General features: G+C 32.8%; 7 protein-coding genes across 8 annotated transcripts; 5 read left to right on the forward strand and 2 right to left on the reverse strand.

Annotated features, from left to right (window-relative positions):
* Positions 1-1,163: 1,163 nt before the first annotated feature.
* Positions 1,164-4,865, forward strand: LOC17892102 (casein kinase 1-like protein 10). Its single transcript, XM_006297619.2, has 14 exons — positions 1,164-1,564; positions 1,676-1,716; positions 1,870-1,939; positions 2,026-2,174; positions 2,266-2,361; positions 2,444-2,514; positions 2,872-2,933; positions 3,047-3,110; positions 3,198-3,282; positions 3,379-3,505; positions 3,662-3,735; positions 3,838-3,901; positions 4,130-4,248; positions 4,416-4,865. Exons 1-14 carry the CDS (start codon positions 1,489-1,491, stop codon positions 4,647-4,649), a joined length of 1,332 nt encoding a protein of 443 aa, XP_006297681.1. The 5' UTR covers positions 1,164-1,488; the 3' UTR covers positions 4,650-4,865.
* Positions 4,866-4,960: 95 nt separating this feature from the next.
* Positions 4,961-6,371, forward strand: LOC17891488 (epsin-3). Its single transcript, XM_006299719.2, has 4 exons — positions 4,961-5,117; positions 5,205-5,327; positions 5,397-5,564; positions 5,925-6,371. The coding sequence occupies exons 1-4, from the start codon at positions 5,008-5,010 to the stop codon at positions 6,367-6,369; spliced, it is 846 nt and encodes a 281-aa protein (XP_006299781.2). The 5' UTR covers positions 4,961-5,007; the 3' UTR covers positions 6,370-6,371.
* On the reverse strand, positions 6,364-7,688 carry LOC17891052 (putative protein phosphatase 2C-like protein 44). The gene is made up of 5 exons (XM_006299706.2): positions 7,564-7,688; positions 7,195-7,467; positions 6,886-7,111; positions 6,657-6,778; positions 6,364-6,570 (listed from the first exon to the last, which is right to left on the reverse strand). The coding sequence occupies exons 1-5, from the start codon at positions 7,597-7,599 to the stop codon at positions 6,433-6,435; spliced, it is 795 nt and encodes a 264-aa protein (XP_006299768.1). The 5' UTR covers positions 7,600-7,688; the 3' UTR covers positions 6,364-6,432.
* A 1,359-nt stretch (positions 7,689-9,047) lies between these two features.
* On the forward strand, positions 9,048-12,440 carry LOC17893028. Its single transcript, XM_023786094.1, is given in 7 exon segments — positions 9,048-9,163; positions 9,290-9,383; positions 9,759-10,892; positions 10,894-11,275; positions 11,401-11,700; positions 11,786-12,042; positions 12,126-12,440. Coding segments are annotated over 7 exon segments (2,436 nt in total). The 5' UTR covers positions 9,048-9,108; the 3' UTR covers positions 12,340-12,440.
* Positions 12,441-18,694: 6,254 nt separating this feature from the next.
* LOC17891352 (CRIB domain-containing protein RIC5) lies at positions 18,695-20,023 on the forward strand. 2 transcript variants are annotated; one of them, XM_023786880.1, is made up of 5 exons: positions 18,695-18,779; positions 18,881-18,950; positions 19,097-19,177; positions 19,275-19,375; positions 19,462-20,023. In XM_023786880.1, exons 3-5 carry the CDS (start codon positions 19,099-19,101, stop codon positions 19,897-19,899), a joined length of 618 nt encoding a protein of 205 aa, XP_023642648.1. In that variant the 5' UTR covers positions 18,695-18,779; positions 18,881-18,950; positions 19,097-19,098; the 3' UTR covers positions 19,900-20,023. The 2 variants fall into 2 exon arrangements, with proteins under 2 accessions (XP_023642648.1, XP_006299893.1); XM_006299831.2 differs by lacking the exons at positions 18,695-18,779; positions 18,881-18,950 and having other exon boundaries at positions 19,092-19,177.
* A 618-nt stretch (positions 20,024-20,641) lies between these two features.
* Positions 20,642-21,628, forward strand: LOC17891673 (60S ribosomal protein L36a). Its single transcript, XM_006296680.2, has 4 exons — positions 20,642-20,712; positions 20,950-21,129; positions 21,263-21,337; positions 21,423-21,628. Exons 1-4 carry the CDS (start codon positions 20,710-20,712, stop codon positions 21,480-21,482), a joined length of 318 nt encoding a protein of 105 aa, XP_006296742.2. The 5' UTR covers positions 20,642-20,709; the 3' UTR covers positions 21,483-21,628.
* Positions 21,629-21,779: 151 nt separating this feature from the next.
* LOC17892678 (plastid-lipid-associated protein 6, chloroplastic) lies at positions 21,780-23,513 on the reverse strand. Its single transcript, XM_006298197.2, has 4 exons — positions 23,107-23,513; positions 22,757-22,993; positions 22,236-22,362; positions 21,780-22,143 (listed from the first exon to the last, which is right to left on the reverse strand). The coding sequence occupies exons 1-4, from the start codon at positions 23,383-23,385 to the stop codon at positions 21,929-21,931; spliced, it is 858 nt and encodes a 285-aa protein (XP_006298259.1). The 5' UTR covers positions 23,386-23,513; the 3' UTR covers positions 21,780-21,928.
* Between the last annotated feature and the right edge of the window lie 3,779 nt (positions 23,514-27,292).

Genomic DNA, 27,292 nt, shown 5'->3' on the forward strand with positions numbered 1-27,292 from the left:
ATGATTAGTAGATTGTTTGTTAAGAAAAGCTAAAGATTAGTTGTGGTAATTATGAATTATCCAGCTTTAATTTCATTTTTAAAACATTATTGGCGTTTGAGAGAAGTCGGTAACGCAAAGCTTAATTACTTTGCTTTTTAGTTTTCTTTGTCTTTTACTTGAATTTGGTTTTTGCTTGGCTCTACATACATTAATTTGGCAATTTTGTAAAGAAAACAAAAACATTAAAGAAACTTTGGCAGCCATCCATGATTATTAAATTCATGTTTCTTTATACAAATTACAAAACTAACGCAACTCATACATTGAACTTTTTAAAAAGATTAGATATCTTTTTAGTTTGTCGACAGAAAATTAAAAAAAAAAAAAAAAAAAAAAAAAAAAAAAAAAGAGAGTAGCTATTGAGCTCTGACCTTATTTGATATTTACTATAGCATCATCTTTGACTGTTGAGTAAAAAAAAAAACTAAAATTTCTAAAATTTGATTTATTGTTTTTTTTTAATTTATTTATTACTCAGGGTAAATCCCCGGACCTATGGAAGGATCCGAGACTAATCCCTGGGGAGAAGGTATCCCACGGGTAAGGTCCCCCAGTTTTTCAAATGGGCCTTAAGCAAGAGGCCAATACCCATATGGCCAAAGGGATAAAGCTAGCAATTCTGCGTCTGAGGAGAATCGATCCATGGCCTATACCAACAGGGCGACTCTTCCACCAGACTAGAACCACTAGCCCACCATCTCTGATTTATTGTTAAGGTTTAGGATTCAATATCCAAGATTTAAGTTTAGTTTTAATGTAGTGGTATTTTCGAAAAAGAAAAAATATTTTTTAGGAATACTTTTGAGATTTTTTTTATAGTATATAAGTGTAAATTCAAAAATCTTAATTTAGTGGTATTTTTAAGAATTGTATCTTATGAAAATATACTTCTATGTAAAAAGATAAGCATGTTGTTACACTTGTATCTTTGGTGAATAATAATATAGCAAAGTGGAAAAGGTTAACAAAAAAATACTAAAATAGTATTATGTGTTGTGTTATCTGTCTCGTTTATTTTCACTTGCCCGTGACAAAGAAAAATATTATATACTTTTTCCAAAAAAATTATATAGAAAACAAAGTAATAAAGAAGATTGAGATAATAACATGTGTCTCTGCTTTTCTCTTCCGTCTCGTCTACTAATTTCAGTCGGTCATCAAAACCATTTCTTCCTCCCCCAACTTTGTTTTTTGTTTTCTTGATTACCCAGAAACCAAAAAAACTCAAAACTTTAAAAATTCTTGAACTTTATATCTTTAAAGACTCAAACTTTAAAGATTCAGAATAATAGTACTTAACACCACTACTCATGGTGTGTTGTTGCCTGACAAAGTCTTGAACTTTCATTAGGAAATCTTGATTTTGGGGTTTATATAATTTCTTGGTTTACTTCGTTTTTGTATTGATGAGATTTGTTATAGCTCATTAGTAGTAATTTCGAAACGATGGATCATATCATCGGTGGAAAGTTCAAGTTAGGTAGGAAGATTGGTAGTGGATCGTTTGGTGAACTTTATATAGGTATTCATTTATTTATTTTATCAAAATTTGATTGCTTTTTGGTTCTTTGTTTGTTGTTTGAGTAAATCTGATTAATAATTTTGATTTTTGGTTCTATGTGTTGGTTTCAAGGGATTAATGTTCAAACTGGAGAAGAAGTTGCTCTTAAGCTGGTATGTTTTAGTTTTGTCACTGTTGAATCTTGAAACATGTTGTCACTACATTTTTATTTGAATATATACTTTCATGTTCTTAAGCTTAAGTTGTTGATCTGTTCTTATAAACATGGCAGCTATATTGATCCATCCACATTTCTTTGTTGCTAGGAACCTGTGAAGACGAAGCATCCTCAACTCCACTATGAATCAAAAGTATACATGCTTCTTCAAGGAGGGAGTGAGTTTTTAATTCCCCGGCTCATTTTCACTTGACGCTTTTGTTTCTCCATAGGACTGAAAGCTTTGGTTTTCTTATGATACCAGCGGGTGTTCCGCATATCAAATGGTATGGCGTTGAGGGTAATTACAATTGTATGGCTATTGACCTTCTTGGTCCTAGCTTGGAGGACTTGTTCAATTATTGCAGTCGGAATTTTTCTTTGAAAACTGTTCTAATGCTTGCTGATCAGTTAGTAAGTATGCCTTTTTTGAGTTCATTAATATCGAGATAATGTTTGGTTGAGAGATCATTGCTAATTTTAGCTCTTTTCAATGTTAATGTAGATAAACAGAGTTGAGTATATGCACTCGCGAGGATTTCTTCACCGTGATATTAAACCGGACAACTTTCTGATGGGTCTTGGTCGCAAAGCAAACCAGGTAATGCTTTCCAGTTTCTGCTTTAGTATGCCATACAAATGTTGTTAGCATTGTGTCTGGTGTAACGAATTTTCAACCTCAGGTGTACATTATTGATTATGGGCTTGCTAAAAAGTATAGAGATCTTCAGACACATAAGCATATACCGTACAGGTGAGATCTACAAATGTTTCTCTCCCTCTCGTTTAGGATACATACGCTTGTTGATTATAATGTTTGTCATCGCTAGAAGTTCAATTTTTAGGAGAAAAATTGATGTTCTTACATGCATCTAAATAAAGAAAGCTTATTATGTTGTTGATCTTTCTTTTAACAAGAGTCTATTTGCATTGGTGTTTCTTGTAACGTTTCATATTTTTTTGATAAGTTAACTATAGTAAGATTAATGCTAGACCTTAGGGACAATTTTGTATCCTTCCAAGGTTGATACAGGTCTTATGCTTGGTAATTTCCTTCATGTACTCTTCTTCCATGCTTTGCTTCACAAGAGTTGATTGAACATTTTTACAGGGAAAATAAGAATCTAACAGGTACTGCTCGGTATGCAAGTGTCAACACACACCTTGGGATTGGTGAGAAACGTTTCCATGTCACACCTTTGAATGGCTTCATTCTATATTTGTGCATTAACCGTTAAGCTACTCTCCTCCTTGTTATTTGAAACATGTCTTATATCTTCTTGCAGAGCAAAGTAGACGAGATGATCTAGAGTCACTTGGTTATGTGCTGATGTATTTTCTACGAGGAAGGTAGGAAACAATTTTGGTTGTGTATACTATCGATAGCAAAATCTTAAAGAAACACAGAAATATGAGACATGCATCTTCTTGTCTCAGTCTACCATGGCAAGGTCTAAAAGCAGGTACCAAGAAACAGAAATATGAGAAGATTAGTGAAAAGAAGATGCTTACTCCCGTAGAGGTACATCATTGTCTATAATAGTGTTTCTGTATTGTGAAAAGACTCTGTTTAGCATTTTTGGAAAGTTTTCGATAAACATGATTTTGCTGTTTACAGGTTCTTTGCAAGTCATTTCCATCTGAGTTCACATCATATTTCCACTACTGCCGATCATTGAGGTTTGAAGATAAACCAGATTATTCGTATCTGAAAAGACTATTCAGAGACCTATTTATTCGAGAAGGTTTGAAACCTATACTGTGTTTTATCTCCTTCGCCTCTCTATTATAATGTTACTCATGTTTTTTGAGGTTCTGTTGTCTGTAAGTGTAAGAAAGACTATTTCAGTGTATGGACCTTTACACCACTTGTAAATTACATCATTTGCTACTGCATGCAGGTTATCAGTTCGACTATGTGTTTGATTGGACAATCTTGAAATATCCTCAGAGTGGCTCTATTTCAAAACCAAGGGTTAGTGTTTTCTGCGTCAACCGATAGTGAACAAACTTTTAGAAACCGTAAACTACTTTGAAAATCTCATATTTGTATTATATTGTGTCTCACTTGCATTAGCCAAACCCAAACCCAGCTCTAGACCCTCCAGGACCATCTGCAGAACGAAATGAAAAGCCTACAGGTATAACTTGATTTTATATACTCACTTCTATAAGGCTAATAACAATGTTGACTGCTTGTGGAATCTGAGGTTTGAGTGTTGGAAAACTTGAACTTTCTCTGTGAACCATGAGCCAGTATCTTTCCCTTGTTCAGAAGCTTGAAATAGAGATCTTGCAGATACTGGACATTGGTTACGCTGAGATAGTTGAAGATTTAACTCTGAAGTTGGTTTCCTATTTTTGTTTAGGAGGGCAGGATCTGCGTGACAGATTCTCAGGTGCAGTTGAAGCATTCGCCAGACGAAACATATCGAGTCATGGCATTCGCCCTAAACACATTTTTTCTGATGATGCTTCCAAAGAAGTGGTTAGTTTTCTTTTTTCTATCTTTCTGTGCATCTTCTATAGCTGTTGAGAATTGTGTTTCTGATATGTATATGACTTAAAAGTTTTATCTTGCTGAGTGTTTGGCATCAATAATGAGAATCATTTACCTCTTAGTCCAAAGTGATTGATGTTTGTTCAAATATGCAGGAAGTTTCTGAAAAAACCCGAAATGAGATTGCCACAAAGATGGCAGTGATGTCGAGCAGCCAACCTGGTTCATCAGGTGAGCTGAGTGAGAACCGCTCAAATAAACTATTTTCAAGCAGTGCCCAAAAGATTCAACCGGGCCAAGAATTGAAGTCATCAGCTAGGCTTGGGCGTGATGATGGCTTGATGAGAAGCTTCGATATGCTTACCATTGGTTCGGGAAAGCGGAAATGACCGGAAAAAGATTGTGGAGATTGGAAAAATCTGAAAGTGTGAAAGCAATGGAAAACTCTACAGTCCATTTTCTCTGTCTACCTTTGGGAAGAAGATGAGAGAAAGTAAGCTGTCTCCCACTTTATGTGTTTATAGTTTGTTCATAGAACTTTGTAAAGTGGTATATGTAACTTGTAACACAAGTACTTTGTTTAATATCAATTAAATTTGGTCAAATACTCAAATCTATTAATAGTTGTTAAAGTGTGTCCTGAAGCTAAAAAAAAGGATGACCCATGAGAATGTTTGGTATGAAGCTCACATTTAAGTTGATTTGCGGAGACAGAAGAGAGAGACCATTCAATTTTGAAAAATTGTGATGATGGGGACACTTTGGTTTGGAGATTTCAAGAAACAAGCCTCTTCGTTTCTTCAGGACAAGTACAATGTTGCTAGACTTGTCCTCACCGATGTTACCGAAGTTGAGCTGTGAGTGGACTTTAATGAAAACATAATTAGCTAACTATAATACTCTAAAAGAGTATTTGATTACATTGAACTCTCTTCAATCCTTAGGTTAGTAGAAGAGGTGACAAATGATGATCCTATTTCACCAAACGCTAAAACGATGACGAAAATAGCCGAGGCATCGTTCAATACAGTGGACTATTGGAGAATTGTTGATGTTCTTCATAGAAAGTATGAATTAGTTTTGTTTCTTTTGGAGATTATTATTATGATTAAGATGATGAAATATATTGAAAACAGAATAGGGAAAGAGAAAGGGGAGATGAAGAAGTGGAGAGAAGCATACAAGGCAATGGTGTTGTTGGAGTTCTTGTTAACGCATGGACCTCTTCATTTGCCTCATGATTTTATTTATGACTTGGATCATTTTCGATTTCTCTCTACTTTCCAATACATCGACGATAATGGGTATTTATTATTCTAATCTCCTTTAAAAGAAAATTCACATTAAAATTTCAGAAATTTCTTGGTTTCGAAAATGTAATTATTTTTTTAGCTACTTGAAATCTAGGTTGTATGGAAACTTCGTCTTTTGCAGTTAAGATCTCTTTTAAAGAGAAATACCATGAAAACACTATTCCTAAACTTTTTACTTAGAAACTTTTTCGAAAAATCTGATTATTTTTTGAAAACACGACGAAATCTTGGTTTCTTATTCATTTGGAACGTTCAAATGTCTCGGTTACAAACATTTGTTATGTTTACTTATTTTCTTGATATAGTTTCCATGTTTCTAACGTTTTCTTTAATTTATTTCGTGCCTTTCAGATTTGATTGGGGAGCTCAAGTTCAGAAAAAGGCGGATCAAATTCAAACTCTTCTTTTAGGAAAAGAAGAATTAAGAGAAGCTCGTCTTAAAGCTCTCAGAATCACCTCTCAAATCAGTGGCTTCGGTAACTCCACTTCCTTTTCTCCTTCTCCATCTCCATCTAACTCATTCTCTCTTTGGAGAAGCTCCAATTCAATACCAACTCAAAGGAACAACCCTTTATCCGAGTCCGATTCATTAATCGACGACAAAAACAAGCTCGCGGAGAACGATCTAGCCAACGAAGAGACGCTAATCAGCGGAATCTGCACCAAACTCGCCGGATTTAGCCCTCTCAAGAACTTGCACATTGGTCATACTAGGGCGGCAAAATTTCAAACGTTATCGAACGTTGAGATAGTTTCAAGTAAATGTTACGATCGTCGCAGTTCTATTGGCTACTAAAAAAACAAAACGGTTCGATTTTGAATTTTAAATATTTCGGTTCTGGTACAAAAATAAACCGGTTTAATCAAACCGAATTACAACACAGGAAATGCTACTTTTGCTAATCCTGTTTAAAGCTTCTTTAGCTAAACATTTTGCAGCTTCTTTAGGATCTTCTATGTGTCTAATTAAGTTAATCGCTTCTTGATTCTTCATCACCTGTAACCAAAATCAATCCATTAATCGCAATTTAGGTGATTTGATCAGTTCATATTTTGCATTTTTCTTATTGATCTTGATCTTACCTCCCAAATCCCAGAGCTACCGACAATGATAAACTCAGTATCTGAACTAATCTTTTCTGTAATAACCACAAGTTCTGAGTTTCTTGGATCTGATTCATCTACTGCTTCTCCTTGATTACAAACTAAATTTTGCAACATGTTCAAGAAAAAAATCAAGATCTTTATATTGTTTCCTTCTCACACAAGTAATCTATACAGTAAAAGCAAAACCTGGTTTGAAGAAACAAACCTGGAAACATAAACTGTGACCAATGTTTTGTTGATGATCTCCGGTTCTTGTCTCTGATTTGATGAGCCTCGCCGTCTCTACAAACCACCACTCTATGGCCACCGATACTCGCCATGGCTAGCTTCTCTCCGTTCACCACAGCCACCGTAGCGGCTGAGCCACCGGTCCTCTCTTCCTCAGCATACGCTCTTCTCATTGTCTCTTTACATTTTCTCATTACTCCTAGCTGAAAACGTTACAAAAATACATTTTTCCTCACTAAACATAAACCACTATACTATATATTATATAGTCATAATTTTTAATTACCTCATTAGGGAGCTTATCAAAGAGATGGTTTTGCATATACTTGACCATTTCTTTCCCTGTTAGAGCATTAGAAACTCCAAACAACCAAATCTCAAGCTCGTCTTCATTTTGCTGCTCTCTCTGTACAAAAACTGAATCATCATTCGACGAATTGCCGGTATAGCTTAACCGGTCAACGGTATAGTATCCGTGAGAAACCGGAGTTAACCATGATGGTTTCTTCTTCTTCCTTCTCCTTCCATCTCCAACTACAAGTCTCCTAAACCGGAACGCCTGTTCACCAATCTTAAAGATTATTACAAACTTCTTTATAATCAAAAGATTTGAGTTTTAAATAATATTAAGAGAGGAAGAAAGATGAATCGTGACCTTGAACATGAAAGGGAGATCTAATAAGAAGCCCATCCTCCTCGTTCATAGCTTCTTCTTATTAGCTTTGCTATATCTTATAAACTACAAAAAGCTTTTTTTGATAAAAACAAGAAACCTCTTCGATATCCTCACAATTTAGTATTCATGAAGACTTTTTCAATTGCAAGATACAGTTTCTTTAGTCGTTTTTTTTTTTGCATATTATTCAATTACATTTCTGGAACGTAACGGTGGAAAACTTTAAAACAATTTATAAGCACTTTTAGAATGTTGTCGAGAAAACGCTTACTGTGAAAAGATAGTTGTAACAAAGCGTCGTCATATAGTAACGTACGCCTTTTTCTCTCATTCCTTTCTATATTTCTTTTGTCTTTATAATACTTTTGACTACGTTTACGTTTCATATCAGAAAATTAAACAAAAAAAACTACGTTTACGTAACTTCCAACCTTAAAAGACAAGCATGAATATATTATATATTTTTATAAAGTTATTTGCATTCTATGACAATGAGAATATCATTATACAAATAGCAAGGCTATATATATATATTCATTACACTTTGAAAACATTTAAAGCTTTGGGTGCATGTATCTTCAATAAAACGATAAAACTAAAACTTACAATCGTATCTCTATATATTTGGATATTTTGATTTGTGAACATAATGAAACATATTTTCATTTTTCAAAAAAAAAACAAAAGAATGAAACAAATTTTTGATTTTTAATTTCAAGAACGTATGTGACATACAAACACATTAAGAGACTAACTAGTAACTATTCGGAGGCTTAGAATTATTTTTCAATTGGATTATCAAACCTTTTTCTTGTTTTCAAAAGAAAAAGTTGTGAAAATGTTATGTTGATGCATGAGAGAACGCATAGAAGTTGTATGAGTTGAACTAAAAGTGGTTTAAAGTCGAAGAAAAGTATATATTTTCTTTTTATGAATAGGCATGACACTTACATGAAAGCTTTATACTAATTACAAACCAAAATGCAGAGATAAAACACATAATACGAAAGAAAAAAAGAAGAAGAAGAAGACATCGATGAGTTCTTTGTATTCATCATTCTTATTTGTAGAAGGAGAACGAAGAAAACAAAACACATATAAAATAACATTTTGTAGAGCAAAAACATACAACAGGAAATACAAAAACTATAAACCAACCAATCACAAACCAATAATTAGCTTAAACCAAACCAATCCTAATAAGGTTAGAGTAACAGTATCATCAATCCGGTTAACTGACACCTAGAATGTGAAAGCCAAATGTTCTTTTGTTGTTGTGCCTGAAAATTCAGTAATATCGTAGTTTCTATTGGGCCAGGTTTGAAATCAATTTCGAATTAAACCGGCTAACCAGTCGGCTAATTACTAAACCAAAACATTCTCTGGAAATTAAAGACCGGTTCTCTTAAAATCTGAAAAAGGAAAAAGAACAAACTTTATATTTCCGGTTCGAGAGCATCTTCTTCTACCTCCGTCTCCTCTTAAACCTCCAACGAGGGTTTTTTGAGGAAAGCTTCTCCGAAAATGGCCATTGGTCGTTTACTTTCACCCAAATTAACTCCACATTTCAACAGTAGAGGTGATTACACATCAACCCTTTCTCTGAATCGTCTTGATTTTTTCATTCATAAACCAAAAGATTCTCCTTTCTTAATCGATGTTGATGATTCTGTAAAAAAATTGTTTTTTTGTTTTTGTTTTATAGGTTTCGTACCTTTGACGAGAAGGTGGTTATCTTCTTCTATCGAGGATGGTAGGAAATATGAGAGATTGCCAGATTCTGAAGTTTCCACGAACAAGTGAGAATATATACTTTAAAGGGCTCTGTGTAATGGGTTTTAGATTAGTGTTTAGCAGTGGTAAAGAGTAATGAAGCTATATACTTAGAAATCAAATCTGGAAATGGGGTTTTGTTTTGGAGTTTTTGGTAGTTTGATTTTTAATCATACCTTTGTATTTTTTATGAACTGTGAGTGGCTTTACCTGGATTCAAAAACTCAACAGACCATTGTAGACTCTAGTGTTGGAGCTCCCAACTTATAACTTTCAATCTTTCATACATTAACTTACTGATTCAGTTTTCATGTTAATTTTTGGTGATGCATTGGTCTTCTAGTTACTTTACAATGTATGATATAGCTCTGATTATTTCCTTTTTTTCTCTGGATGTGCAGAGATATTGGCCAAAAGGGAATGCATTGGTACTCTTTCGGAGGTTTACTGACTAATCTGAAGCATAAGATTTTGGGAAACGAGGTTTTGATGGACAAAACTTTAGGTCAAGACTCGCTAAAACCACCCATGGTTTCCTCATCAAATGTGACTGCAACTAAAGTGGTCACCTTGCAGAACGTTGCAGAAGACAGAAACTGTATCACTTCGAGTGTAAAAGAGGAATCTTCAATCTCTGAAATGGGGTCTCAAGATGCATTTCAAAGTGTTGTCGCAGTAGATAGAAACTGTATTACTTCGAGTGTAAAAGAAGAATCTTCAGTCTCTGAAACGGGGTCTCAAGATGCATCTCAAAGTGTTGCTGCAGAAAACAAAACCTGTTTGGCTTCAAGAGTAAATGAAGAGTCTTTGGTCTCTGAGATGGGATCTCGAGATGTATCTCAAAGTCTTGCAGTAATTGAGACTTCTGGGATGAGAGAAAGCTTATCTGTAAATAAAGAGAGGTTGGATAATATTGATAGAGTAGGCGGCTTGGAGTTTACGCAGGAGAAGGTGTTAAGCTGTATACAGCCTGAAAGAGTGGATCCTCCCAAGGAACCAAGTTCTAAAGATGTCGCTTTAGGTTTCTTGACTGGAGAAGTATCAGAAAGTCTAAAATCACCTGGGGAAAATATGGCGAACTTGCAGCCTGAGAAAGGGCATTCCCATCAAGCAAAACCACCTCGGAATAATCTCTCAAACTTGTTTGGAAGCTCAGAACCATATAAAGAGGTGAAGCTTCCTCTGACATTTGAGGCTTTGTGTAACAGTAATTCCAGTAAATCTACAGGAGAATCCTCTTGTGATGCCAGTGATTAACACGGCCTAAATGGTAAAATGCTGTCTGATCCTGTCCAGAAAATTATAAGTATATCTAAGGAAAATGATAAGGACAGGTTATCAGAGGCTCCTGAAATTCCAGGCTCTTTGGTATCCATTCTAGTAAGGGGTGGGATTAATGGTCAGAGTGGAGACCTGGCTGCTATTAGAGAAAGGAAAAGTATATTTTCGTTTGAAAGCTCTAGAAAAACCGTTGCACCTCTGGCAGTGAGTAGCATAGAGAAGTTGATGGACTCCCTTAACCTTCCGACTGACAATAGCGGGCTCAGATGCCAACTCATTGAATCCTAATGGTAGAGAAGAAATATGCATATCCAAAGGCAATCCTGCAATGCAGAAAAGTTGTGCAACAGGGGAAGAGGAATCCAAAGGGGAAACTTTAGTAATGAAAAACGAATCATTGTGCAGTCAGGCAACCTTGGCTGCTACTACCATGGATCCTAAGGTAATAAAAAAGAGTTTGTTCGCATTATCTGCTGGAGAACACTCTCCTAACAAAGTACTGCTAAGGTTTTTGCAAGAATCTTTTAACAAGAATGACATTGTCGAAGTGTTTTCTGGGTTTGGAACCGTTTTGGATGTACAAGAAATTCCCTCCTTGGAAGGGTGCATTTACAAAGATGCTCTCTTAACTTTTGAGGTTTGTGTTTTTATTTTATTTTGAATGATCTATCTCGAGAAACAAGTCGCACTGTTTTCTTGTTTAAACTTTCTTCTTAAAAAGTGTTTTTTCTGCTCACCTGCTCTTTGCTTCCATATTTGTAGACTAAAACTGCAGTCAAGGATGCTCTGAAGAAAGTTAGTGTGATGGTGAAGAATTACAGTGTATGTGTTGAGGCAGCTTCTCAAAAAGACATGGTAGAAACCATATGTATTCCGGATCTCATTGGCGATCCAGATGTGCCCATTGCCTTGGTGAAGGAACCAGCCCGAACAGCTAAAATTCATCCGATGACACATGATTTTAGTTCGAATCAGATCAAAGAAGCGCTGAGGTTCTGTAGGAGCAACATATCAAAGTTTATCTTGGGTTCAGCGGGAACAGATGCGTTTGTTGAGTTTGAGGTGTGGTTTTATTGTAGCTTTTCTTGTTTATTCTTAGAATCAAATGCCAAATCCAGCTAAGCTAATTTGTCTACTTGTGTTGCAGACGGAAGATGGCAAAGAGAGAGCACTTGCAGGGCATTCAGTCAGCATATGCAACACACAATTGTTTATCTCTAGGATTGATATACCGAGGACAACCGTGGCAAGGTTTTCAAACTTCTCGGGATCAGCAATGGGAGATGTACGAGCATTGTGTGTTCCTTATGGAAAGATCAAACAGGTGTACCACAGGGGAAAGGGCATCGCAGATGTGCGTTTCGATGTCTCTGAGTGGCCAAACATGCTCAGCATTCTCAACAGGTAGAACCAGAAACCAAACATCCATTTAATGAAACATAATACGAGCAAAAAGTCTTGACCCGTCTTTGTGTTTCTTTAAACAGCTTGAATGGTATGGAGGTAGATGGTAACAAGTTGGTGGTTCGAGCTGCAACAGCAGTAATACCTCCTGAGATTTTGAGCCTTTTGTGGAGAGATCCTCAAGGAAAGAGATACGTGAAAAGTGTTATCCGGAATCTGGTGAGAGAGATTGAGCAGCCTATAGATGCAACTAGTTACCACACACTCATGCAAGATTTACTAGATAGCTTCATGTAATATTTAACTCTTCAAGATTAGAGGCTAGAGTCTAGAGCCATTGTTTTGGTCAAATTGAATCAAAAGAGGAATCAAATATCCACATCTCAAAATTAGATATATGACAACGGAGCTGATCACAAATTTTGGATTTTCCTAAGAATGATTTGGTTCGTGCCCACTCCTTAAGGCTAAAGCTAACCACTTTGAATTTTACATTTTTTCAAACGACAGGTAAGTAATTTTGGTATATGAAGTCTTTTGTTAATGTCTTGTATTAAGTTATAATTACATTAATTATAACTGAGTTTATAGATATTTATCCAAATGAATAGAGAAAAATATCACCACCTACGAGAAAGTTATTTTTATTATTAGGTTATGCCATTTGGACCAAAACTATACAATTTTCACAATTGGCTCCAAAATACAACTTGTATATTGTTAATTTAAGTGAAAAGATGGATAAGATGAGACACAACTACTATATCATAAAAGGATAATTTTCAGAATGATATTATTTAGTCTAGTGTATATATGTCTACATGAGAGGATACATTTGTTAAACATTGCATTACAAAATACAAAATGCATTCATAAATGGATAATAATTAAGGATAAACATTTAACTTTGATGGATTATATATATATATATATATATATGATAAAAATTAGATTAATACATGTATGCTCTTTATATATAAACTTTATATATCAGTTATAAAGCGTCTTAATTTTATATCAAAATAATACCTAATATTTTATAAACACTTCTCATAAACGTTAGTTACGATGTTAAACACAAATTAAATGCATTTTTCTTTAGTGACCAAATTAAAATCCATTTTCACAAATATGATAAACATTAGATTAATACATTATTATCTTTTTATAAAAACTCTATTAGTTATCAAGGTTATATTATGTTGCAATGGATTTTTTCCATTTCTATTTACAATAAATTAATTTATAAATTTCGAGAGATTAGGTTTTGTTTTCTAGATATACAAATCAAGGAAAATTTCAAAATATGATGTGATGGAATTCAATTGAAGAAAAAAATGTAAAACAAAATTTGTAAAATTATTTAAGAAGCTTAATAGATTACTAAAAGTTTTATAAATGTCTCATTTCTTCTACTAATAAGTTATCTCACAAAATTAGTTTAAAAAGTGATTTAATTTGTGTGTTTAGGGATAAACACCATGCGTACCCCAATTACTGATAGACACAATATCAAATTATTAATAAAATTGGGATTCTTTCATCATCAGTACCAAAACTCCTTTAAAATCCAATTGTATATTAAGACATTGATGTTGTAAGAAGAGAGAGCAAGGCAGGAAAAAACATTAAGTTTGTAAAAAACTTATAAACTCCATATCTAACCTCTTTTATAGTTTTGTACAAATAATAACGATGGAAGTATGGATGATAGTGGCATTAGCTATATGCAGTACAGTGTTCCTCTGTATGATAGTGTGTTCTTGCGTTTTGTGTATCACCGGAAGGCATATGAAGGACGAGGACGAAGGCTAATGCGTACGTTGTGAAGGAGAGGGACTTAACTACATAGTGCAGATTTCGAAATCTCTTTCAAGAAATATTTATATAAATGATGACATATAACATATTGTATGCGTTTTAGTTTTGCTATTAGTTATAGTTTCTCAGTTTAATCAATAATAAAAATAAAATATGTATTTCTTATAACTACTAACTAATGTAAAAGGAACACTATGGATCGAGTTTATTGTTTTAGTTGTGAACAGCCCTGGCTCAAACATCCGAGACGCAGGACGAGTTACAAAAAAAGACTATGCTAAAAACAAAAACCATTTTATCCGAGGCTTTATCTAACTATGTCTTAAACTCCATGTGTTGTGCTACCACATTGCTTTAAGTTGCGGCATATATATATATATATATATATATATATGCATCTTCTTTTTCGTTGAATCTAAAATTAAACAACAAAAAAATTTCAACAGTTATTTTTAAACAAAGAAATGTTCTTAACGAGCTTTCGTTGATGCAAAATCATGAATGATAGTTTCAAAGTTTATGCTTTCTAACAAACTCTTTTCAATACATAGAATAGCATTTGTTGAGTTTGTTAGAAAACATAGACCTTTTTACCAAAAAATAAAGCATAGACTTTGAAATTGTCATTGATGATTAGAGCTAGTCAAAAACGTTTATTTGTTTCGAAATAACTATTGGATTTTGCTTTTTTTTTTAGATCCACGAGAAAGAGATGCATCATATACAGCGCAATTTAAGCAATGTGGTAGCGGAAGACATGGAGTTTAAGACATAGTTAGATGAAGCTTCGGATGAAATGGCTATTGTTTTTAGCATGCTTTAAAAGGCTTGTTTTGTAAGGCTCTTATTAGATGTTTGAGCCGGGGTGTGAAGCAAAGAGGAAAACAAAACTACAAAAAAAAATGTCTTTTCCTCATAGGTCTAAGAGCACCTTTAGTGGGAAGTGTTTACATGAATCTCATAGTATTAAAAAAATAAAAATAATAAAAATGGAAGAGAGAGAGTGAAGAGGGGTGCTCAAAAAAGAGACTTTGGAACCCATTTAAGTATCTCATCAAACACAAGTCTCATTTTTGTTGGCTATATTTTTGTTTTTCTCATTAAATTTTAGTTTTTTTGTTAAATTATATTAAAATAATTATATTTCTTTGATTTAAGTACCCCTTAAAAGCTTTCATGGTTGAAGGTGGTCTAAGGTGAGACGATATGATAGCCATTACATTATTGGATTTATGATTTTTATACAAATAGTTTAAATTAAAACTTCAATCTATAATTTTAGAGATTTTTAATTAATTTTATTTATATTTTAATTAATTTTATTTATATTTTCAACAGAAATAAAATTCAATTATTGAGAGAAAAAAATATCTATTTTAAAAATATATATATAAATATTTATGGAATGGAAACATGTATTTGTAAAATTAATTAAGAAGATAAAATAATTACTAAAATATAGCTTTTTATAGTAATCTTTTGAAGAAAATCTTGATTCCTTGAAAGATTTTTTTAATAAATTAAGTCAAAAGTTTAATGTGCCATGTGTTTTATTGATATAGCATATTGTGATTCTAACCATGCATGCAGAAGTCACTTTCCAAAACTATATAAATGCAGACTTCAAACTCCACTTTCTAACAAAGAAAACAACATCTCTTTACGAAAGGTTAATAAAAATGGAGTTCTGGATTGAAATCTTGATAGGCGTCGTCGCTGCATTGTTCCTCATAGCGATTGTGTTTGGTTTCCTTAAGTTTCTCGGCTTTAGCTTCACCAAGAAAACTGGTATTTAACAACGACAACAACAACTTAACTAATGCGTGCAAGACATAACATCATCTCATAAGATGTCAGAATTAATAATATAATTTCATATTTCTAATTCTTTATATATATTTTTTTTAATTAAGTGACATGTATATTTTAAAATAATTTTGCTATTTATCACTTGATTTGCCTTGTTGGTAAGTTGTTGACTATGATAAAAACTAGTATTATTGCAAAAATTTATAGATATAAGTTATAACTAAGAAAAAAAACAAAAACAAAAAAAAAACAAAAAAAAAGTTATAACTAAGAAATTTGACGAAAAAAATAAGAAATTATAACTAAGATATATAGTAAATTATCACTACTAAGATTTTGAACTGATATTATAGGTAAAACGGACTAATCTGTCAAATTTATTTGTATGTAAAAACGGTTTATATTATCTGCGACAAATTTTAACTACTTTCCTTGATTCAAACATTATAAATAATATTTTATAAATGTAAAAAAGCGGTTCAATTCACAAACGGATTTGTTCCAACCGTCACGAACACTCGATATAGCATATATAATGCGATTCGAATCCAACCATGCATGCAGAGATCACTTTCCCAAACAATATAAATGCAGACTTAGCTTCAAACTCCACTTTCTAATAGCAAAGAAAATAAGATCTCTTTACAAAAGGTTTGTAAAAATGGAGTTCTGGATTGAAATCTTGATAGGCGTCGTCACTGCATTGTGCCTCATAGCGATTGTGTTTGGTTTCCTTAAGTTTTTCGGCTTTAATTTCACCAAGAAAACTGGTATTTAACAACGACGACAACAACTTAACTAATGCTTGCAAGACATAACATCATCTCATAAGATGTCAGAATTAATAATATAATTTCATGTTTCTAATTCTTTATATATATATTTTTTAATTAAGTGACATGTATATTTTAAAATAATTTTGCTATTTATCAATGGATTTGCCTTGTTGGTAAGTTGTTGACTATGATAAAAACTAGTATTATTGCAAAATTTTATAGATATAAGTTATAACTTAAGAAAAAAAACAAAAAGAAAAAAAGAAACAAAAAAAAAGTTATAACTAAGAAATTTGACGAAAAAAATAAGAAATTATCACTAAGAAATATAGTAAATTATCACAACTAAGGTTTTGAACTGATATTATAGGTTAAACGGACTAATATGTCAAATTTATTTGTATGTAAAAACGGTTTATATTATCTGCGACAATTTTTAACTACTTTCCTTGATTCAAACATTATAAATGTAAAAAAAAGCGGTTTAATTCACAAACGGTTTTGTTCCAACCGTCACAAACACTAGATATAGCATATATAATGCGATTCAAATCCAACCATGCATGCATAGGTCACTTTCCCAAACAATATAAATGCAGACTTAGCTTCAGACTCCACTTTCTAATAGCAAAGAAAACAAGATCTCTTTACGAAAGGTTTATAAAAATGGAGTTCTGGATTGAAATCTTGATAGGCGTCGTCGCTGCATTGTGCCTCATAGCGATTGTGTTTGGTTTCCTTAAGTTTCTCGGCTTTAATTTCACCAAGAAAACTGGTATTTAACAACGACGACAACAACTTAACTAATGCTTGCAAGACATGACATCATCTCATAAGATGTCAGAATTAATAATATAGTTTCACGTTTCTAATTCTTTATATATAATTTTTAATTCTGTGTATTTTAAAATAAAATTTGTATTTATAATTGAGTTTGCCTTGTTGGGAAGTTGTTGACTATTTGACTATGATTAAAACTAGTATTGCAAAAGTCTATATAGATGTAAGTCATAACTAATTAGAAATATACAGTAAAACCTCTATAAATTAATAATGTTGGGACCACAGAGTTTTATTAATTTATAGTGATTTTAATTTATCTATAAATTAATATTTATTATTTTATATTGTAAATTAATAATTATTATTTTATAATGATATTTTAACTTTTAAAGTTTTTTGAAATTATGAATTGGGACAATTTTACAAAATAAGATTAGTCTTTATGATTGTATAAAATTTCATAGTTTAGAATTGAATCCTATATTTATATAAAAAATAACAATGAATTAAAAATATTATAAATGAATTCACTTCTATACAAAGTACATACATAAATTCAAATTTATGATTAATACCTCAACTGTAATCTTTTAACATCCTATAAAACAAACAAAAAATGAATATGATGCATATTTATAAATACAACAAAAAATTTGTTATTTTATGATGTTATGGAATATATTATAAAATTATACTTTAAAAATACATAACTTTTTTTTATAGAGACGAGATCTAGGAGAAATTCATTTTAGAAAAAAAAAACTAAAAGCATAATTCAACTGAAATACTTATATAGTGATTATTAATTTATAGTGTTTATTAATTTATAGAGTATTAATTTATAGAGGTTTTACGGTGGTAAATAATCAAACTAAGGTTTTAAATGGATATTATGGGTAAAACGGACTAATCCGTCAAATTTATTTATATGTTAAACCAGTTTATACTTTTTCCGTGAAGAATTTTTTCTATTTTCTTTGAATGCTTATAAACTATAATTTATAAATACAAAAAAAACGGTCCAATTCACATACAAATTTATATGCTCCAACCGTCGTCACAAATACTCAATAAGATGATTAGAGATTTACTTTTCGGTTTCTCAAAAAAACAAAAGAACCGTATCTCCCGCGTTTGCCAGTAAAAAACACAACGATTCACATCAACTTAATATAGGATTTGAAGAAATTGCATTGAAACCACCAAATAAGGGAAACAAAATCTTCTGGCTATCCGTTGACTTGCAACTTCTACATCCAATAGTTATCCACCACGTAGGTTTTAGGCATATGTAAAAAAAGAATTAGAAAAGAAAAAAAAAAAGAGAGAGCCTTTGTGATCTAACAACAAAGAGGACACAAGATTTTTGGGATTTCTTTCTTCTTACGTTGTTACCTCTCTCTTTCTTTAACAAAACAAGAAAACAAAATAAACAAACACAAAGAAGTTGAGACCAAAAAAAAAAAAAAAACCACAAAAACCTTGCGAATTTTTTTTTTTCAGAAATTAGTTTTAAGAACAAAACATTGTAAAGTTTTTGTAAACCAGGTATGATCTTGTTCTTTTTCTCTCTTCTCCAAAATAAAGATCAATAAATTTGTTGTTTTACACACTTCTTGTTTGTTTATATATTCCTCTCAAATTTGCAGAAACTCATAGCTTTTGGGAATTTATATGAATCCATTTCTTTGTTAATATGGTTTTATCTACTCCAAACATGTGAGTTCTTCTTTTGTTTTTTTTTCTTTTTCCCGTAAGATTCTTATTTCACAATTGTATAAGATAAAAGGAGAAGGATCTCTATATTTCAAAAAGCATTGAATTTATGAAAAATGGTTTGTAATTTTGCTTGGTGTGGAAGCTAGGTATGCAGCTGCAAGTTGAATATTACCTCTCACAAATGAAGGGTCTATTAAAAGGGTTGAGGTACATTACTCGTATCTTCGGTGAGTTTATTATTTGTTCTTGAAACAAACTCATACATGTCTACAATACAATCATGCACCAAAAATCTTAATAATTGTTCTAAAAAAAATGTTGTAGAGGATGAGAAGGAACCAGAGATGCAGATTGGGATACCGACCGATGTAAAACATGTCGCTCATATAGGATGGGAAGGTCCTTCTGCAACCACACCAAGCTGGGTATATATATATAACCTTCTCTTTCAATTGATATAACGTTTTGCTTGTGGATTAGGTTATCAAATACTTTTTATGGGAACATGCAGATGCATGATTTCAAGTCACAAGACCGCACTAAGACTGAGACGAAAGGAAGCTCTAACAAGAAACCTGGGAGTTCAGGGGAGAAGCATAGAAACAAGGCGAGACGTAAAACATCTACAGGAAACAACTCACCTTCAGAATCTCCATCAAGGGCAGGAGGATCAATGAGGCCATCAAGACGTAGTACGGGTAAACAGAGAGAACAGAACATGGGTTCAGGGTCAGAGTCAGGTTCAGGGTTAGAGTTACCTCAACAGACAGATCAGACTATCGGACCAAAATCTTCGAGACAGAGGAAGTCAAAAGGATCAGCAGGAGGAGAAGGAGGAGGAGGAGGTGAACCTCCTCAAGCCATTGGACCTGAAAAGTCGAAAGAAACAGATATATCCGTGAGAGCGGTTTACCCTTATGCGGGTCTTGGAAGTTCTACAGGAAGATGAAAGATGAAGAGAGGAAAACAAAGAAAAGAGTGTTATATATTCAAGTTTAGACTAGAGTGGTGGTTTTGCTTTTCTTCTCATGATCTACACACTTTTTTGTCTTTTTCTCTACCTTTTGTTTGGAAAACACACAACAAGACCAATGTTTTGTATATCAAGTTGAGAAAAAGACCAACCCTTTGATGATTACGAATCAGGGATGTGAAAAATGTATGATTGCTTAAACACTCTTCACATTATTCATTCACAAGCAACCTTTTCTGTTATGTTCTTAGGATTCATTTAGGGTTCGAATGGATGCATCTATTAAGACGGAAATATTTGTATGTGGATAAGATCACTTTTATTTTACTATTCATCAAATATAATCCGTAATAGTGTGGTCCAAAGAAAATAGAACGAAAATCGTCGCAAACCAACTCCAGATCATTTTTACATACAAATAGAGTTGGTCCGTAACAGTTTGTTTTCCGTCCTAAAAATAAAGCGGACTGAACTGCTGACGGATTCATCCATGTGACTGCCGTTATCATTCCAACCTTTAGTATATCAGACAATTTTTTTTTAGTACATGTTTGGTAGGAGTCGAAGGAAACCAAAGTTAAAACAAAACTTATTCGTTAAATGGGCCTTTTTTTGTTTATGTCCAGCACACATATTACAAATATGGGCCTAATTGTATTACTAAAGCCCAAATAGGGATTAGGGTTTTTTAGAAACTGTACTATAAAAACCTTTTCTATAAAACATCTTCGTCTAGTGGACGACGACGGCACACAAGCTTCACCGGAGAGCAGAGGAGACGCGAAAATGGTAAAACAAAATTCTTATCTCTCTCAACGTGATTTGAAATTCGTAGCGTTCGTTTCAGTTCTGAGATTAAGATCTTTGAAGAACAACAACAATACATGTTTGATTGATTTATTGTTCATTTGTTTTCCAGATCTATCATTACAAGTTTTCAATCTAATCTTTAAAGTCTCTTTGATTATGTATCTGTGTGAACTGAGCTGAACTGATACATTTTTATGGGTTTTATGAATATGAAAGGTGAACATTCCAAAGACCAAGAACACTTACTGTAAGAACAAGGAATGCAAGAAGCATACTTTGCACAAGGTTACCCAATACAAGAAGGGTAAAGACAGTCTTGCTGCTCAAGGAAAGCGTCGTTATGACCGTAAACAATCTGGTTATGGTGGTCAGACTAAGCCTGTCTTCCACAAGAAGGTAAAAGTTTTGCTATCTGAACTAGCTTTAGAGAACCATTGATCCTGTATCTTAGTTTTAGTATAATGGAGCAGTGAGAACATAGTCCTATAGAATTGGTTTATTTACTTGGATACAATCTTGAATTGAACAGGCTAAGACCACGAAGAAGATTGTGTTGAGGCTTCAGTGTCAGAGCTGCAAGCACTTTTCTCAGCGCCCGATCAAGGTGAGAAGAAGCATCTTTACTTGAAGTTCTTGTTACTGGTTATGTTTACTTGGTAATTTGCTTACTCTTGTTGTTATCTTTGCAGAGGTGCAAGCATTTTGAGATTGGTGGAGACAAGAAGGGGAAGGGAACATCACTTTTCTAAGTTGGTTTCATCTTATTTTCTACAATTTTTGTACTTTGCTGGATTTGGAATCCTTCTGTTTTAGCTCTCGTATAAGATTGTCTCCGTCTTTGCTTGTTGACTCTTATATTTTGATTCATCGAGATATGGTTTTGCTGTTAATCTCATTGACCATCGATATAACTTTTTGCAAATATGTTCTCTAATCAGCCTCTTGAAAAATTCAAGAAAATATATCTTCAGTGAGACTGCAAAAGATGGTTCAAATATTTTGAATTTGAAAGTTCTATATCAGTTTGGATTTTCAAAGTCGTTAAGTTGATCCCTATGATATATTCAACCAGACACTCACATGATTCTACATAAAATGCTTGCTTTAGTATCTGTTCACATGATTTGTACAAAAACTCATGAGGCTGCTAGAAGCAGTTTTTTTGTTTTTCTTTTTACATATCAACGCTTGAGAATTAAGCAATGACAAATACCCTAAGTTCACCTCTGTCCCCGCGAGTTATGCGCATGGTATCATCGACATAAGTGACCTCAAAATCCCCAGTTCCAGGGTTTGACGACGGCCGGAAACTGTCGGGAAGCCTTGGGATGTCAAATGGAGGAATCTGCGATAAGTTACCCGAGGTTTTCACAGTTGTTTTCTCAAATGTTATCTTGATCTTGCAAGTGCCTGTTTTCCCCCATAAATATCAAAAAATGTAGATTAACAATTTGCTCTTACACAATTCTATAAGCGTAAGGCAAGGGGAAGGGAGCACAAACCTAAGAGTTCAAATTTATGTGCCAATGTTGCTGTGGCTTCTAATGGAGGAAACGGCCAAGGAGCACCTAGTTCCACCTCTGCTATGTTATCGAAATCTTTGCTAAACACATCAATCCGTTGAAACACCTGGTTCCACACAATTTTCAGGATTCAGAAACAAGAGATAACATCAAAGAAGTTCCCTTTCTACTGACTCAGGCTTGGTGCTTAGCCAAAACCAAAGAAACCTAGACCTTAAGCTCATCATCATTCAAACTCAACAAAGACTACCAATGATAGACCAAGACAGTACACATAAACTTAACAACATAGAAAAAGGTTTGCTTTTAAGTCAGTCCGGGATAGATGACATTGCAAAATTGAAACCTCAGAAAGCTAAGAATCTTAGTTAATGACACCATTCAAGCTCAACCAAGACTCTACCAAATGATAGACCATACCATGCACATAAACTACCCAAAAAAATCGAATCTTGAAAAAACAGAGCAAATGATTCAAGAATCACAAGATATTCATATACCTGACCAAGAGTGACAGGGATCAAACGACCAGTGGGTAATCCAGGACGGCTACCACCTAAAGACCGAGACGAGAAGGCACTGCTATACAATAACCTCCATTTCCCTTGGAGCTTATCAAGATCATCAGTTAAATCAACAGGTCCAGCAGCAGTTTCAAGTTCTTTAGCAGCTTCCTCTGCTTTTTGTAAATCATCAACACTCGCCACAAGTCCTCTGTTTAATCCCGACACTGCACTCTACAATTCTCACAACAAAACACAACACAAGAAAAAGATCAAAAACACTCAAATCTGAAAAAAAATGCTAACTTTAAGAGTTGTATCTTTGTGAATTTGGGAAACAGACTCACAAGTAAATTGAGTTTGAGTAATGCAATTTGCTTGTCTTCTCCTCCTGATCCAGATGACGGTGGTGGTGGGTCTCGGTCGCCGCCGATAGAAACCTCAACGAGAGAAGAATTCGCGGCGAGGTTTCTCTTGTCTGATGGTAGAGTGAAACTCAAACGAGACGATCTGGGAACTGGAGAGGGAGAGAAAGAGGATCTGATAGACGGCGGAGGAGAACGGTGGTCGGAAAGAAGTGACGGTGGTGAACGTAGTAGTGATGAGAAAGTAGAAGAAGCAGCCATCGTTGATTAAAAAAAGAACGAAGAGAGTGAGATATTTATTTCTAGAGGAGAAGTCGAAGATGAAGAAGAAGAAGAAGAAGCATCTACACACAGAAGAGAATCTTCTCTTTTTTTGTTTTTTGTTTTTTTTTTTTTCTTTGTGTGATTTGAGAAGCACCACGGGTTTGTCACGTTTCTACAATACGTGTGTTAAGTGTTATGTTACATTCACATCTTCTGTAAAATGACGCCGTTTGTAATTTGTGTGCCACGAATTTTATTAATTTGTTTTGGGTGTTTATATAACAATTAATACTATATTGTGATAATTATTTCAAAGAGAAATTTATTTTTATCACCATTCATTATGTTTATTTCATGTGCAATTTGTGTTTTTATTTTTGTAGAATTGAAAAGAAGATTTTTTAATGTTAACACGAAAATTTTATCGAAATTCTGCTTTTCGTTTTGGAATCATGATCGAAATTAAAAACTATAAAAATAAAATTGAAATTTTGGTTATATAATGTCTTTTTTTTAAAGAAATAGTCAAGAATATTTAACGATCGAAAAAGATTAAACATTTGATTCGGTTCTATAAGCATTGACGTTGAATTAAAAGAAATAGTCGAGAATGTTTAATGATTGAAAGATTAAACATTTGACTCGGTTCTATAAGTATTGATGTTGAAATGAAATAAATAGTCGAGAAGTATGGATGTTGAATTTCGCACATATACAAATAGATTTGACTCGTGTAGTTTAATGAGAAATAAAAGTAACTACTAGAGCTTAGAGGTCCTGCTCGCAAGTTCATCAGCTGTCAAATTGGAAAAGGATCAAAAGGCATGGTTCTTGTATTACAATTGGACACCAATGAGACCTTTCATAGAATGCAATGCATCGAGAGAAGTCATAAGATGTTTGCTGAGGTGAATATGAAACCTACACAAAAGCCCATCAGAAGATGCCCAATCCCAAACTCCATGGAGATGCATTTTAAATTCATGGAATTATAAAAATTGTCAATTTCGATTTTTTAGTAAGTGAGCTAAAAACATGTTTAGTTGGCCGATCAATAATAATTATGAATCATGTGTAAAGGTCACGAGAACAAATGCAATACTTACTACTAGCTATTTTTCTTTTTGTAGTTCACTTTGCACATTATCTACAAAGATTAGTCTTTCACATTTATATTTCTTGAATCTTTGTTCATTATACGATTTAGCTCGATCTCTCTCTATATATATATAGTTAACATCTACAGAAGCTTTTGACTTCTATTCACTTTTATGGTTATTAAAACCACACCTAATCAGCAAATTTTGACATCCACACATTCATTTTCTTTCTTCTTTATTAGTCATTTTTGATAAGCCACAAGTCTCATTTTATTTGCCACATATTTTCTCCAATCGAAATAATTATAATAATGGAGAAAAGTGTAGTATTAAGTTCCTAGCTAACTCGCGTCCCACTAGGAGGCAGCATATGGATGATCTAATACTTAGACAGTTGTATGTTTTTCTCTTTTTGTCATATGACATGCATGCCTTTATCATATATATATATGGAAGAGTAAAAGAGTTTTATCTTTCTGAAAAATTTATTTATAAACATTCATCGTGGAGATTACGTGAACATTTGTCTGGTTCTCTTTATTTAGGGCAAATCTTCGGGTTTTAGTGGAGACATATCAAATGAATAATATCAACAAGGTACATGGTAATGTTCGACCAAGAAAAGTATACGCTAGTACTAAATGGATCTTGATGATTATATGCAGTACTAGTTGGTACGTACACAAACATTATTGTTAGGATTTATGAAAGCAATTCAAAGCAATTTAAAAATATATAGCAAAATCAATTAATTTGAACACATATATATAGTTTTAACAGTATAATTCAATTAATTGACACCATCACATTTATTATTTTCTTGCAAGGGCACTGCATAAGAAGTAGAACATGTGAAAAACACATCTTATTACACATAACAAATCAGTCGTTTTCTAAGATTTTAACAGGCCTGAAAGTAACATACTGAAAGTACAATATATTGTTATTGTTATTTTTTACTTTACATTATTAGCTAATACATTTATATAACTTGTGACATCTTTAATTGTGCCCAACCACATTTTTGACTTTTAAGCACTAATTAAAGGAGCTATACTAACACATAATAATGCAAAATCAACAACCCCAAAACGTATAATCCCCTATATATGGAGAAATACACTGTTTTACAAGTCATCATGCAGGTTTTAATTAAGAAGGCTTTTTAATTTGGTGATGCCTCGGCTCGAAAATGTTATATATGTCATGTTGAGTGTTTTTAAAAATTCTTTTATCTACATCAAATCATAATTAAAGCTGATCACAAAGTGTAAATCAATCTTTTTGTTCAATAAGAAATTAAGTGTACATTAATCATGTAATGTTATAATCCATCAATAGTTTGAAGTATATATTTTATTGGTAGAACTACTACATAATCTAAATGTCATGGTTTTAAAATCCATTGTATATCTGTTATTATAGTTTTACCACAATATCATAGTTTTTATTTATTTCTTATGTTATATCCATGTCAGTATGTCAAAAATATTTCATACATTATAAGTTTTATAAATTAAATAAATAGTTTTGTTTTTGCGCATGATGCAGATATCACCTAAGGAAGACAAAAACAGTCTGACATGTAGACATAGTCATGCATGTGTTGAGAGAGAGACATTTTGATTTATTTCAACTTATACCAATATCAAAAAAAATTTGAATTATTTTCACAACACAAATCCTTATGCTTTAGTATATATATATACTCTAAGCTCAACCACGGTAACATTTAGTATTTTTATTTTGTAAAAACGAAACATGTCTTTATCACAAAGCAATTATTGAATGTACCAATAACCTAGGCAGAGGAAATTTTCTTACAAAACCATTTGAGATCAGAATATTATAAATTAAAGATTCATGCTTAGCTAAGCTTACTTTAGGTTACACTAAACCTAATTATATATAATATTGAGTTTTTTGCCTGGCTCGATATTGGATGCTTCAATGACACTTGACTAGCTAGTTAGATGGGAAATGCATGACCAATGTTGACTCCATGGCATATGCAAATGCTGATTGGCTCCACTGATTCCCACAGATTTGCTTCAATATACAACTTCAATTATATATGGACCATTTTTTTTTTTTCGTGTGGATGTAATCCCAAGTACGCCATTGTAAATAATAATTCATCGAAACTATGTCTTAGTCATATCAACAAGATTAAGTTTAGCAAAGTACTTGAATTTGGTTTCAAAATCAAGAAAATATTTTTGTTTGAAATTTAGATTAGAAAGAAAACGAAATTAAAAGCTATTAAATCATCCACTACATGAATTATTGTGTACTGGTTTAGCAACCATATGAGCAATTAAACATACTCCCTCGGTTTTAAAATATATGATTTTTTGGCCTAGTTTTTTATTTTCAAAATTAGATGATTTTCTCAAAAATCTATGCAAAATTAATTATATTTTTTTCAGCAATTTATATTCTACAGACTATTTTTTCATTGCTTAAAATGTGTTTATAAAGTTATTAAATGATGTTTTTATATAGAAATAAGCAAAAATTAAATGATTTAATAATATGTGTGCATTTGCTTAAAAAATCATCTATTATAGAACGGAGGGAGTACTATTTTGTATCAATTTTGACAGTTTAACAACATTTATTCTGTTATGTCTAAGAAAAAAAATGACTAATAGGCAGTAAATATTTGAAGAAGATATGATATGCATATTTCATAAATTGGTTACATATGGGTTTAAGTTATATAATACTAGCAGTTGACCCGCGCTCCGCGCGGGAAGTTTATAATTTTGTTTCTTTGATTTTTTATTCATATTGTGATATTT

The sequence above is a fragment of the Capsella rubella genome, unplaced genomic scaffold (assembly GCF_000375325.1).
Source record: "Capsella rubella cultivar Monte Gargano unplaced genomic scaffold, Caprub1_0 scaffold_3, whole genome shotgun sequence".
NCBI lineage: Eukaryota > Viridiplantae > Streptophyta > Magnoliopsida > Brassicales > Brassicaceae > Capsella > Capsella rubella.

What these genes read in the sequence shown, in the direction of transcription:
- LOC17891052 (XM_006299706.2), bottom strand. Translation starts at nt 7,599, where the DNA reads ATGGGCTTCTTATTAGATCTCCCTTTCATGTTCAAG. An exon ending in GTCACAGTTTATGTTTCCAG is followed by an intron (nt 6,779 to 6,885) that starts GTTTGTTTCTTC and finishes TGCAAAATTTAG; the next exon opens with TTTGTAATCAAGGAGAAGCA. An exon ending in GTAGCTCTGGGATTTGGGAG is followed by an intron (nt 6,571 to 6,656) that starts GTAAGATCAAGA and finishes TTTTGGTTACAG; the next exon opens with GTGATGAAGAATCAAGAAGC.
- LOC17891352 (XM_023786880.1), top strand. Translation starts at nt 19,099, where the DNA reads ATGCAGCTGCAAGTTGAATATTACCTCTCACAAATGAAGGGTCTATTA. An exon ending in GTACATTACTCGTATCTTCG is followed by an intron (nt 19,178 to 19,274) that starts GTGAGTTTATTA and finishes AAAATGTTGTAG; the next exon opens with AGGATGAGAAGGAACCAGAG. An exon ending in CTGCAACCACACCAAGCTGG is followed by an intron (nt 19,376 to 19,461) that starts GTATATATATAT and finishes GGGAACATGCAG; the next exon opens with ATGCATGATTTCAAGTCACA.
- LOC17891488 (XM_006299719.2), top strand. Translation starts at nt 5,008, where the DNA reads ATGATGGGGACACTTTGGTTTGGAGATTTCAAGAAACAAGCCTCTTCG. An exon ending in GATGTTACCGAAGTTGAGCT is followed by an intron (nt 5,118 to 5,204) that starts GTGAGTGGACTT and finishes TTCAATCCTTAG; the next exon opens with GTTAGTAGAAGAGGTGACAA. An exon ending in GTTGATGTTCTTCATAGAAA is followed by an intron (nt 5,328 to 5,396) that starts GTATGAATTAGT and finishes TATTGAAAACAG; the next exon opens with AATAGGGAAAGAGAAAGGGG.
- LOC17892678 (XM_006298197.2), bottom strand. Translation starts at nt 23,385, where the DNA reads ATGGCTGCTTCTTCTACTTTCTCATCACTACTACGTTCACCACCGTCA. An exon ending in TACTCAAACTCAATTTACTT is followed by an intron (nt 22,994 to 23,106) that starts GTGAGTCTGTTT and finishes TGAGAATTGTAG; the next exon opens with AGTGCAGTGTCGGGATTAAA. An exon ending in TCCCTGTCACTCTTGGTCAG is followed by an intron (nt 22,363 to 22,756) that starts GTATATGAATAT and finishes GTGTGGAACCAG; the next exon opens with GTGTTTCAACGGATTGATGT.
- LOC17891673 (XM_006296680.2), top strand. An exon ending in AGCCTGTCTTCCACAAGAAG is followed by an intron (nt 21,130 to 21,262) that starts GTAAAAGTTTTG and finishes TGAATTGAACAG; the next exon opens with GCTAAGACCACGAAGAAGAT. An exon ending in TTTCTCAGCGCCCGATCAAG is followed by an intron (nt 21,338 to 21,422) that starts GTGAGAAGAAGC and finishes TTATCTTTGCAG; the next exon opens with AGGTGCAAGCATTTTGAGAT.
- LOC17892102 (XM_006297619.2), top strand. Translation starts at nt 1,489, where the DNA reads ATGGATCATATCATCGGTGGAAAGTTCAAGTTAGGTAGGAAGATTGGT. An exon ending in CATAAGCATATACCGTACAG is followed by an intron (nt 2,515 to 2,871) that starts GTGAGATCTACA and finishes ACATTTTTACAG; the next exon opens with GGAAAATAAGAATCTAACAG. An exon ending in ATGTATTTTCTACGAGGAAG is followed by an intron (nt 3,111 to 3,197) that starts GTAGGAAACAAT and finishes TTCTTGTCTCAG; the next exon opens with TCTACCATGGCAAGGTCTAA.